This window comes from Trachypithecus francoisi, unplaced genomic scaffold, assembly GCF_009764315.1.
Source record: "Trachypithecus francoisi isolate TF-2019V2 unplaced genomic scaffold, Tfra_2.0 Lachesis_group0, whole genome shotgun sequence".
NCBI classification, from domain to species: Eukaryota; Metazoa; Chordata; class Mammalia; order Primates; family Cercopithecidae; genus Trachypithecus; species Trachypithecus francoisi.
Genome location: NW_022681453.1, coordinates 66,693,109 through 66,706,415, shown reverse-complemented (window position 1 = coordinate 66,706,415; position 13,307 = coordinate 66,693,109). Strand labels below are relative to the sequence as shown.

The 13,307-nt window shown below is 44.1% G+C and overlaps 1 protein-coding gene across 4 annotated transcripts in view; it reads left to right on the top strand.

The window, feature by feature from the left end:
• Positions 1-7,655, top strand: part of CASR (calcium sensing receptor) — a 146,669-nt gene extending 139,014 nt beyond the window's left edge. For all 4 annotated transcript variants that reach the window (XM_033211041.1, XM_033211040.1, XM_033211039.1 and 1 more), the window contains 2 exons: positions 3,264-3,387; positions 4,848-7,655. In XM_033211041.1, coding sequence (XP_033066932.1) covers positions 3,264-3,387; positions 4,848-6,352 — 1,629 coding nt within the window. In that variant the 3' untranslated portion in view covers positions 6,353-7,655. The remainder of the gene's footprint in view (positions 1-3,263; positions 3,388-4,847) is intronic.
• The last annotated feature ends 5,652 nt before the right edge of the window (positions 7,656-13,307 follow it).

Below are 13,307 nucleotides of genomic sequence, written 5' to 3'. Positions count from 1 at the left end.
AAGCCATTGTGTGACCTTCAGCCTGTTCCTTAACCATCAGCAAGAAGAGAAAAAGAGGCATGGCAGACATTGCTATCGGCCCTCATTATTTATACTCCTCTTTTTCTTTAAAAATAGAACTCTATTTTAGCTGGACATATGACTATCCAGATTCAAGATGACATTTTTCAGCCTTCATTTCTACTAAGTGTGGCCACATGACTAAATCCTGGAGAATGGGATGTAAGTGGCAGTGTCATGGGATGATTCTGGGAACCTTCTTTAAGAAAGTGCTTGCAGGTATCCTTTGCTCTCTTCTTCATCCCTTCCTCTATCTTGCCTCCTGGAAACCAAATGCCACTATCAAGGACTATGAAGCAAAGACAAAAATGTCAGAACCACCAGGTAGAAAGAGTCTAGGTGTCCAACATTGTGGAGTGCTATATCACTCTAGACCACATCCCTAGACATTTATATGAGACAGAAATACAGTTCAGTCTTGTTGGAGTTATTATTTTGAAATTTTTGGCACTCACAGCCTAGCAGAAACCAAGAAGGAAAGCTACTAAATTTATTTTGTGATGATAATATAATCTTGATACCAAAAACAGATAGAACAATACAAGCAAAGACAATTATAGGACAATATTATTTATATATGTAGATGCTCAAATCCTAAATAAAATATCACCAAACATAGACCAGCAATGTATAAAATAAACATCATCTCCTAGTAGAGTTAGCAGTGAATGTACGGGAATGTAATGATAGCCAAACTTTACAAAGTTCATAAATGTAGCTTATTACATTAGCAGAATAAAAGATAAAAGTTCTACAATGTCAGTAGACACAGAAAAAGTATCCACTAACATTCAATACCCTCTCAGGTTAAAAACAAAAATTTCATTAATCTAGGAATAGAAGAGAACCTCACTTTACCTTGATAAAGGATACAGCAACCATCATTCTTTTTTCATTTTATTTCTTTTAAGCTCTGGAGTACATGTGCAGGATGTGCAGGTGTATTACATAGGCAAATGTGTGCCATGGTGGTTTGCTGTACCTGTCAACCCATCGCCTGGGTATTAAGCCCAGCATGCACGAGCTCTTTTCCCTAATGCTCTCCACCCTCCCCCACCCTTTCCGGACAGGTCCCAGTGTTGTTCTCCACCCTGTGTCCAGTGTTCCCATTGTTCAGCTCCCACTTATAAGTGGGAACATGGGGTGTTTGGTTTTCTGTTCCTGCAAAACGTAATTCATCACATAAACAGAACTAAAGACAAAAAGCACATGATTATCTCAATAGACACAGAAAAGGCCTTCAATAAAATTCAACATCCCTTCATGTTAAGAACTAAATAAACTAGGTGTTGAAGGAACATACCTCAAAATAACAAGAGCCATTTATGACAAACCTACAGACAATATTATATGGAATAGGCAAAAGCTGGAAGCATTCCCCTTGAAAACTGGCACAAGACAAGGATGCCCTCTCTCACTACTCTTATTCAACGTAGTATTGGAAGTTCTGGCCAGGGCAATCAGGCAAGAAAAAGAAGTAAAGGGTATTCAAATAGGAAGAGAGGAAGCAACCATCATTCTTTAATGGGGAAAATTTAGAAGCATTCCTAGTGTGGGTTTGGAAAACAGGGCCTTTAGCTTTCATTCAGTGATCAAATGGGTTGGCAACTTAAGGACTGAGAGCACATCTCTGAGGATACCTTGTCACCATAGTTGAAGATGATTATGTGAATTATCCTATTCCCTCCCCTTCCTTTACCTTCCCTGGGTCACGAGAGTCTTGGCAGTCATTAGGTCCATTACTGCCTTTCCATTCCTCATTCATTAGAAGATAATGTCAATCATCTTCTGTTCAAGTTTTTTTTAACTCCTTTGTCAAGCCAGTCATTTCTGCTAGAAACAATGATGGTTATTTTACTGCTTTCTGTGTTTGTAAGACATCTTACAAAGTAGTAGGTAGAGGGGAGACTTAATGACTAGACATTATGGAAATAGTAAGAGCCCTACTACGTATTAAGCATTACTCCAGGCTTTGTACCTGGGGTTACAAAGATGAGTGAGAAGTGCTCTCTACCTTTAAAATACATATGCTGTTGCAAAATGGGCTTCATTCTTATGATACATTTATTGTCTTTGAAACATACAGATTGTTAGATAGTAAATAACTAATTAATTTCTAGAATAAATACTCAATTAGTTGGTGCAAAGAATGAGATAGAAGCAAGACTTCTTGAAATGGTGAAGCAATGATAAAATTGGACAAAACCGACAAAAACCACTGAAGAACCTGGAAGTTAACCAAAAGCACACAACAAAAGGTGAAGGCTTTTTTGTTTGTTTGTTTTTTGTTTTGTTTTATTTTAACAAAAACTAATGAAATTCTGGTAAGAACACTGGTAGTCTGTGGCATTTTAGCCTGGGCCTGCTCTTCAGTTGTTTCTAATAATTTGGTTGTTTTTTGGGTTTTCTTTATGGCAACCATATCATCTGCAAATAATTACAGTTTTATTTGGTCCTTTCTAAATGTATGCACTTATTTTTCTTGTCTGATTCCATTAGCTAGGACCTCCAGTGCAAAGTTAAAGAGTAGTGGTGATAGTGGACATCCTTGTTTTAAATGGAAATACTTTTAATATTTTCTCTATATGAATGATGTTTACTCTAAGAGGTTTTTTGGTACCCTTTTTCAAGCTAAAGATATTTCTTCCCACTCCTTTTTTACTAAGCTTTTATCAATAGTTTGTGTTGAATTTCATCAAATGCTTTTTATTTATCTGTTGGTGATCATATGATTTTTTTCTCCATTAATTTGTTAATACAGTGAATAATACTTATAGATTTGTCTAATATTAGACTTTTTTGCACTCCTGAGCATAAACCCAACATGGTCATGATACATTTTCTTTCTTAGGTCCTTTGAGTATGTTGTCTAGTGTTTTAGTATTTTTCATCTGTTTTCAAGTAGTAGAAAGTAGTGGCGCTTTTCCCAGATCATCATAGAATCCCATGCGTGTGTGTGTGTGTATGTGTGCATGCACATGTGTGTGTGTGCATGTATACCCACTTGCCCACAGGCATCTGTCCCTTTCACAGATATCAGAACCAAGGGCCTCTGGACCTCCCTTTGCCTGGAATGGGCCCAGCATCTGTCACACTGATTCTTGTGCCCAAACTCCTCCCTCTTATATGTTTTGAAGAGACTGTAGGGTTGGCCCCTGACCCTACAGCTACAGCCACTCACCTTTGTGCTGTCCATCCTCCAGGTGCCCTTCTCCAACTGCAGCCGAGACTGTCTGGCAGGGACCAGGAAAGGGATCATTGAGGGGGAGCCCACCTGCTGCTTTGAGTGTGTGGAGTGTCCTGATGGGGAGTACAGCGATGAGACAGGTAAGGGAACCCCTCTCGGGCACTGTGCAAGGCTTGGTCCACTTTGGAGGCCTGGGGTCAGTGAAGCCCATGGAAGGGCTGGGTTGAGATGGTGCTTTGCACAGTTTATCATTTAACAAGGGTATGTCTGAGCATGACAAAATGTTGGTCATGGAGGTGGAATAGAAAAAGAAAGTTAGATGTTCTTTTAATACCATGAAAGCTAACAACACCTATTACACATCTTTCTCTTACTTTATACTGCTGGCCAATATATTTCTTTTTTGTTAGAGTTTAGTGGCCCTGAATGGCCAAAGTTCTGTCTGCTCCAGACTCCAGAGTTAATAGGCCATGATAGAATTGCCTGCTGGGTGCCTGGCATTGAATTTGCTATCTTACTTGTGCTTTTCCTGTTTCTCAGGTTACTTTTAGGTGGGAATAATAAGTAAACCTATCCTATAGAGTTTTGAGAATTAAACGATTAATATTGGTAATGCACATGGTAAGCTCTAGATAAATATTTGTTAAACAAAACTTTGGCATTTTAGAAGTACTCTATAAATATTAACCATAGTTGATATTATTATCTCATGTTATCCTCACCCCAATAATGGCATTATTGCTGCTCCCATTTTACAAATTAGGAAACTGAGGCTCTGAGAGGTTAAGAAACTTGACTAAAGTCACATCACTAGTAAGTAGTACGGCCAGGATTCCATCCAGATCTCTAACTCCAAACACCCTGCTCTTTTCACTGCCCAAAACTGCACACTTCCTGGGAGTTAGCAGAGACTTAGTAAACAGTTGTCAATTGAATGAGTCTGCAGCCTCCCTCATCGAAAAGCTGTGGATGTGGAGTGAGGAAAGCATAGGTCATATGCATGGGATACTCTGCCTTGATCTAAAGAAAGTCTGCTCTGACATGTCTACAAAGCCCATCCATATATCCAAAATAAATCAGTCTCCATATGAGATGTCAGATATGTTCATTTGCTTCACTAGAAGAGCCAGTTTACTGCCCATATGTATCCCACAACATCATGTTGTAAACCTCAAATATTACCCAAAAATATTTAAATAAATAAATCAGGTTAAGCTTGAATCATTCTGTGAAGTGTTGATGGACCATGCTAGACCTCTGGTGTGCAGGGCAGCCACCTGTCCAGCAAGGTTGATCATTCCCTGCTATAAACCATCAGCAGGTAGTGTTAAATGAAGCAAGGGCCCCACCCATGTCATGTGCAAAGGGAAAACAAACTAACAATAGAACCATCAGAGTTACATGAAATTAACCATGTTATTAAACATGTTGGGGTTCAGCGTATTTTTTGATAATGTAAAAATCAGAATGTTTTCATCAAAATGAAGAAAATATGTAGTGACCACATCCAAAAAACTATGTATTCCCACCACCACATGTACATTCACACGTTTTAGTCTGTGCCACACAATAACTCACTCTTCACTGGGACATTTTACAGATGCCAGTGCCTGTAACAAGTGCCCAGATGACTTCTGGTCCAATGAGAACCACACCTCCTGCATTGCCAAGGAGATCGAGTTTCTGTCGTGGACGGAGCCCTTTGGGATTGCACTCACCCTCTTTGCCGTGCTGGGCATTTTCCTGACAGCCTTTGTGCTGGGTGTGTTTATCAAGTTCCGCAACACGCCCATCGTCAAGGCCACCAACCGAGAGCTCTCCTACCTTCTCCTCTTCTCCCTGCTCTGCTGCTTCTCCAGCTCCCTGTTCTTCATCGGGGAGCCCCAGGACTGGACTTGCCGCCTGCGCCAACCGGCCTTTGGCATCAGCTTCGTGCTCTGCATTTCGTGCATCCTGGTGAAAACCAACCGTGTCCTCCTGGTGTTTGAGGCCAAGATCCCCACCAGCTTCCACCGCAAGTGGTGGGGGCTCAACCTGCAGTTTCTGCTGGTTTTCCTCTGCACCTTCATGCAGATTGTCATCTGTGTGATCTGGCTCTACACCGCGCCCCCCTCAAGCTACCGCAACCACGAGCTGGAGGATGAGATCATCTTCATCACGTGCCACGAGGGCTCACTCATGGCCCTGGGCTTCCTGATCGGCTACACCTGCCTGCTGGCTGCCATCTGCTTCTTCTTTGCCTTCAAGTCCCGGAAGCTGCCAGAGAACTTCAATGAAGCCAAGTTCATCACCTTCAGCATGCTCATCTTCTTCATTGTCTGGATCTCCTTCATTCCAGCCTATGCCAGCACCTACGGCAAGTTTGTCTCTGCGGTGGAGGTGATTGCCATCCTGGCAGCCAGCTTTGGCTTGCTGGCGTGCATCTTCTTCAACAAGATCTACATCATTCTCTTCAAGCCATCCCGCAACACCATCGAGGAGGTGCGTTGCAGCACCGCAGCTCACGCTTTCAAGGTGGCTGCCCGGGCCACGCTGCGCCGCAGCAACGTCTCCCGCAAGCGGTCCAGCAGCCTTGGGGGCTCCACTGGATCCACCCCCTCCTCCTCCATCAGCAGCAAGAGCAACAGCGAAGACCCATTCCCACAGCCCGAGAGGCAGAAGCAGCAGCAGCCGCTGGCCCTAACCCAACAAGAGCAGCAGCAGCAGCCCCTGACCCTCCCACAGCAGCAACAATCGCAGCAGCAGCCAAGATGCAAGCAGAAGGTCATCTTCGGCAGCGGCACGGTCACCTTCTCACTGAGCTTCGATGAGCCTCAGAAGAACGCCATGGCCCACAGGAATTCTACACACCAGAACTCCTTGGAGGCCCAGAAAAGCAGCGATACGCTGACCCGACACCAGGCATTACTCCCGCTGCAGTGCGGGGAAGTGGACTCAGAACTGAGCGTCCAGGAAACAGGTCTGCAAGGACCAGTGGGTGGAGACCACCGGCCAGAGGTGGAGGACCCTGAAGAGTTGTCCCCAGCACTTGTAGTGTCCAGTTCACAGAGCTTTGTCATCAGTGGTGGAGGCAGCACTGTTACAGAAAACGTACTGCATTCATAAAATGGAAGGAGAAGACTGGTCTAGGGAGAATGCAGAGAGGTTTCTTGGGGTCCCAGGGATGAGGAATCGCCCCAGACTCCTTTCCTCTGAGGAAGAAGGGATAATAGACACATCAGATGCCCCAAATTTAGTCACACCATTTTAAATGACAGTGAATTGACCAATGTTCTCTTTAAAATTAAAAAAAAGAAGAGCCTTGTGTTTCTGTGGTTGCATTTCAAATCATTGCGATCTCCATGGTCAGATTTGCTGTTCGCCCACATCTAATGTCTCTTCCTCTGTTCTGTCCCACCCCACAGCTCAGAGATGAAACTACGGCTTTAAACTACCCTCCAGAGTGTGCAGACTGATGGGACATCAAATTTCTGCCACCACCAGAGCTGAGAGTCTGAAAGACAGAATGACACCAGTCCTGCCCAATGCCTTGACAACCGACTAAACTTTAAATGTTCACAACATAAGGAGAATGTATCTCCTCCTATTTATGAAAACAATATGATATTTGCTCTCCTACCTGCTGCTGTTATTGTGTAACATCCAGAAAGTCTGCACCCCTCCTATACCATATGTCTGGTTCTGTCCAGGCCATGACAGTGATGCCATGTTTAGATTCCAGGATCACAAGAATCACCTCAAATTGTTAGGAAGGGACTGCATAAACCAATGAGCTGTATCTGTAATTAATATTCACATATGTAGTTTTATCCTTAGGAAAATGCTTCTGTTGTAATAGTCCATGGACAATATAAACTGGAAAATGTCTGTCTGGTTTCTATAAGGCAGTATTATTGAGCTCTATTTCCCCACCCCACCATCCTCACTCCCGTAAGCTGAGCCTTATGTGAGCCCCTTCGGGGACTCAAGGGTCCAGAAGTCCCACCCATCCCTACCCCAAAGAATTCATGAAGCCAGATCCACCCTGTCCCTGTGCAGAGTAAGCTCCCAATTATTGGCCTGCTAATAGCTGCAAGGGTAGGAAAGCGTGGTTCCAAGAAAGATCCACCCTCAAATGTCAGAGCTATGTTCCCTCCAGCAGTGGTGTTAATACTGCTGGCCACCCAGGCTCTGGAGCCAGAGAGACAGACCAGGGTTAAAGCCCTGGCTTGGTTATTTGCAAGCTGGGTGACTGTAGGCAGGGAACCTTAACCTCTCTAAGCCCCAGCTTCTTCATCTCTAAAATGAGGACAGTAATCATTCTTTCCCCTCAGAGCTCTGATGTGGATTAAACGAGATAATGTATGTGAAGTACTTTAGCCTGGTGCCTAGCACACAATAAGCATTCAATAAATATTAGTTAATATTATTGTTACTGATACTACAATAATTATTTTACTTCACTTCAAATACAAAACAAAATATACATATTAACCATTCAGATTGTACCAGCTAGCCCACTGATCACAATCACTCTCTCTACAATAAGCCCAAGAGCTCTGGGGCCCAACACATGGGGTCAGCCCTAGTAACACTGGCTCATGGTGAGGAAGCCAGAAAGCTGGTCAGCCGCTCAGGCGGCCTGATGCCCTGTCTCCACAGTGTCAGGGCCTGGACCTCCAGCATCCAGGGAAGACCATCACCTGTCTAGGAGGAGGTTCTCAAATCACTCTCAATACTACTCTTAAGCTGAGGTCAAACCATTGCAATTAAATCTCCTGAAGCCTCAAATTGTACAGCTCCTGGTGGCTTCTTCCCCTGACCACTTCCTTCCAAAGGGGCTCCTTTCAGTGATTTGCAGGGCAAATTGATTGACCTGATATTTGTTAAGATTATGATGAGAAACCATTAGAGGGCACCATGTGGGAGCACAACTGTGAGCAGAAGGTGGTGACTCAGGACGACCTGAGTGAGGTGCCTGCTCCCCACCCAGGAAAGGCACCGCCCCCCACCCAGCCTGCGCCCCACTGCAGTCATGCCTCTCACAGAGCTGAGTGGGGTTTTATATTTAACATTTTACTTGGTCTTAAAAAAAATGCTGAAAATATGATGGTTTCAGAATAGCTATGAAGGAACAGCCTCAACAGAATGTCACATACTTCTCCCTCCGGGGTTTGACAAGAGCAGCAGCAGCAGCCCCTGACCCTCCCACAGCAGCAACAATCGCAGCAGCAGCCAAGATGCAAGCAGAAGGTCATCTTCGGCAGCGGCACGGTCACCTTCTCACTGAGCTTCGATGAGCCTCAGAAGAACGCCATGGCCCACAGGAATTCTACACACCAGAACTCCCTGGAGGCCCAGAAAAGCAGCGATACGCTGACCCGACACCAGGCATTATCAATGTCCACCTCACCTAAGGAGCTTAAGAAGGAAAACATAGGTTTACAGTGAGCTTTCATTTCACCAAGTGCTTGCAAATAAAGGAGTCTCTCCCAATAGTATTGCCAGAAAGGCAGATACAGCAACACTGTGCCAATTTATATGCAGCAGGTGCAACTCAGCCAAAATCAGGGGTGTGAAATACGAACTTTCATTATTTTTCTAAAACAACTTAATTTCTATCTCAAATTCCCATCCAGCCTAGTGACAGAAACTTCATCTTAGTCGAATCGGCGTTTTCACAGTAACTTCAGTGTTTTCTGAGTCAATTTAGATGTTTAGGGATCAGTTTGGAGGTTGTTCCTTCTCCCTTCCAGGAGGGTTTTTGTAATGTTGGGTGGGCCTCCTCAGTCATCGGCAGCTCCCTCATGGCATTGCTAAGAGCAATCTTATGTGGCCTTCGCTGGCGTGCTCTGAGGCATCGTATCCTCATCTGGTCCCATCATGGGATTCGTGGTGGTTTTCACGCATGCCTCACTGTCCTAACCAGTCGGTCCCTGTGGGGCCTGCCAGCTCTTGCAGCTACCTCCATGCTCATCCCTGGTGCCCAGAAATCACTGGCAGCCTCACTTCCACATCTACTTGACTGCTGTCTCCCCATGACAGTACACAGAGCTTATGGAGGCTAACAAAGATTCCAGGGTACCAGAGAACAAACAGCGTACATGTCTCCAAACCTGAATAGATTTCGTAGTGGGCAAAATAATGGTCACCCGAAGATGCCCACGTCCTAAACTCTAGAGCCTATGACTGTGCTGTTACATAGCAAGGGTGAATTAAAGTACAGTGGAATTAAGATTGCTAGTCAGCTGACCTTGAGATAGGAAGAGTGTCCAAATTATCCAGGTGGGCCCAGTGGAATCCCAAAGGCCCTTAAATGTGGATGAAGCAGAAGAGTCAGTGTGAGAGCGATACAGTATGAGAAAAACACCACCGGCCAGTGCTGCCTTTGCGTAGGGAAGTGGGCATGAGCTGAGGAAAGCAGGCTGCTTCTAGAAGCTGGCAAATGCCAGAAAACCGATTCTCCCCTAAAACGTCCAGAAAGGAATGCAGCCCTGCCAACACCTTGATTTTAGCCCAGTGACACCCTTGTAGGACTTTTGACCTCCAGATCTGTAAGATAATACATTTGTGTTGTTTTAACATGAAGTTTGCAGTAATTTGTTTCAGCAGCAACAGAAAACAAATACATTTGTATTGTCTTCTCCTTCCCTGAGTTTTAGCAGCCAAGGCCTGTCTCAGAGATCTATTCCTGTTCTCACTGTGGTCCTCTTCCCTCCACCTAGCTCACTCGTTCTCCTCTAATATTCTATTCCTCCACATAAGCTTGGGAAAGTATAAACCTCATATTCTAAGTCTTTCTTGGCTTTGGCTATAAAAAATACACAGCCATGTTTTCTCAATCTATTATCTGTAAGTAGCAGAAACCTGAAAATGATAGCTTCAACAAACTAGTGTTTGCTTTTCTCTTGAATAAAGGAAGTCAGGAGGTAAATATATGCTCACCTTTTAATTACTTTTAAAAATATTTCTTAGGTTTTGTTAACAGTGGGAAACTGATTACATTTCTTTTGAAAATTAAAATGAATTATAAAAAGATTTTCACTCAAATGAAAGTGTCCTAGAAGATTTTAAGAATCAAGGTTGGAACTTTAGAGGTGATGATCAACATATAACATCAATACCCTGAAAGTCCCTATGATCGTCACACATTGTCTGATTGCATTAATTTTGATTTGGGGGGAGTTGGGGCTACCCTACCTCTGTCTCCAGAAGTCACATTTCAAGGCAATGTTGTCTGTCGTTTTGCTCTGGTTGAAATTGCATAGCTATGGGCTGGCTCTGCCCAGCCGGAGCTTCCCTTTGCTCATCTGCCGCATTTGAAATAATTATTGCTAGAAAAACAATGGAACATCAATAAGAGTTGCTGGCTAATCACCAGAGGAGGTGGTCCTCATTTGTCTGAGGCTGAGTGGTGATTTTAGGAGTCCACTGGAGACAAGAACCCTCCCAAAGGTGGGTGGAATTGGGGTAGGTGGGAGGAAGTTGCCATAGTGAGATCACAGCCTCTGGGAGATGCTGGCTTTCCTGGCCAAGATCATGGAAAAAATATCAAGACTTGGATGACAACTTTGAGTGACTTTGCTATTATGCAAAGAGTGAGGCAGGGGTCAGGGAAACAACAAGCACAGGGTAGAACCTGTCGCAGGAATAAAGGTGCATTCCAAGGATCCAAAGAAGAGTCTTAGCCTTGAGAGGAAAAGTTCAGCAAGTGGTATGAGAAATGGAGAACCGCTAGGTGAAGGCCAACAGGGCAGGAAGCTGGGCAGAACCAGCACAAAGGTGCCTCTGGGAACTGGATGGACAACTGTGACTCTGGCACCAAATGGGGCTAGGGGAACCTTCTCCTCTGTTGGGAATAACCACCACATCCGTCCCCTCCCCTGACCCCTGGACAAGAGTGGAGGACACTTGGAGTGGATACAAGCAAGGGTACCTGTTTAAATCAATAGCTGAGGCCAGATGCAGAGGCTCATGCCTGCAATCCCAGCACTTTGGGAGCCTGAGATGGGAGGATCACTTGAGCCCCAAGAGTTGAAGACCAGCCTGGGCAACATAGCAAAACCCCATCTCTACAAACAATTAAAAAAAAAAAAAAAAAAAAACAGCTGGACACGGTGGCATGCGCCTATAGTGGCAGATACTCAGGAGGCTGAGGTGGGAGGATCTGCTTGAGCCCAGGAGGTGAAGGCTGCAGTGAGCTGTGATTGCATCACTGCACTCCAGCCTGGGTGACAGAGTAAGACCCTGTCAAAAAAAAAAAAAGAAAGAAAAAGAAAAAGAGCTTTATTGGAAGATAGAGGTGGGGGAATAATAGAGATACAGCACCAGCTCCTTGCCTCTAAAATGTGGGCACCTGAGTAACTAGATAGCACAGGAAGTTAGAACAAATAAAAGCAGCAAACCCTGCAACTGAAGTTTCAGCACATGGATGGCAAATATTTTCTTTTTTTTTTTTTTTGAGACAGAGTCTCGCTCTGTCGCCCGGGCTGGAGTGCAGTGGCCGGATCTCAGCTCACTGCAAGCTCCGCCTCCCGGGTTTACGCCATTCTCCTGCCTCAGCCTCCGGAGTAGCTGGGACTACAGGCGCCCGCCACCTTGCCCGGCTAGTTTTTTGTATTTTTTAGTAGAGACAGGGTTTCACCGTGTTAGCCAGGATGGTCTCGATCTCCTGACCTCGTGATCCGCCCGTCTCGGCCTCCCAAAGTGCTGGGATTACAGGCTTGAGCCACCGCGCCCGGCCCAAATATTTTCAAGTTTAGTGAAAGTAGGTAAGAGATCAAAGCCCAAGAATAACCCCTGGAGTCATTACAGGATTTGATCCCTCACAAAGGCGTCAGGAAATGTTTTTGGAAGAATGTGATTGTCTTCCTTGATATCAACCCAAAGATGTGGTTATTGTTCAAAATATCCTGATTTTCTTTAAATGTTTTGTTTCTATCTGACCTCTCATTATAAATGAGAAACGTATAAATTATAAACATACACTCATTATAAATGAAGATTGCTTGGTAGTGGACTAACGGATGATTATTTCTGCTTCTTTAGGATTTTCTAAATTTTTCCCAAGTTTTGTACATTAAGCACAAAATTATAAAAGGAAAATAAAGAATTTAAAATAAACATGCAACCAAATTTTAAACAGAAAAGCATATCATATTAGATGGGAATCACCATACTGGGTTAGTCACCCCTCCTACAAATTTTTCCAGTACTCTAATTAGCTTCCAAGACTTTCATGAGACTTTTAAATTTCTGAACAGGCTGAGGACATAGAATAGTGGAAAGGAGTGGGATTCTAGGCAGTACGACAGATAAGTTACACGTCTTTAGATGAGGCACTTAAGCTTTCTTTGTCTCAGTTTCCACTATGAAAAGTACATAGGCCAGGCATGGTAGCTCACGCCTCTAATCCCAGCACTTTAGGAGGCCAAGGCGGGTGGATCATTTGAGGTCAAGAGTTTGAGACAAGCCTGGGCAGCATGGTGAAACCTCATCTCTACAAAAAATACAAAAAACTAGCTGGGCATGGTGGCGTGCATCTGTAATCCCAGCTACTTGGGAGGCTGAGGTGGAAGGCTCCCTTGAGTCCAGGAGGCAGAGGCTGCAGTGAAGCAAGATGGAGCCACTGCACTCCAGCCTGGGCAACAGAGTCAGACTTTGTCTCAAAAAAAGAAAAGTAGACAGACTGTTACCTGCCATAATTACCAACTACGGTTGTTTGCCAAATAAAACAAGTGATTTGAAAGGGACTTCAGGAATATAGGCAAAATATAAATAATTATTAAAACCATGGGTGACTGAAGTTTAGCAGGTTTGCTTTTGAAATCTCAGGAAGTACCATTGAATGCAATGATTTCTTCTGTCAGCTTTCTCAGTTGGAGGCAATAGAATTCACTCTAACTAGTTCAAGCAGAAAAGTACTTGTTATATGGTATTAGGAAGCTTATAACATTTTGGGAGGCTCAGTGATCCAAATTTAGTTGCTATACAATCAGGATCAATTCACCCAGGAGAAATACCTAATCCCTCTATGAGGGTGTTCTGGAAAAAGCTTCATAACCTCCTCTGCCTTCCACTT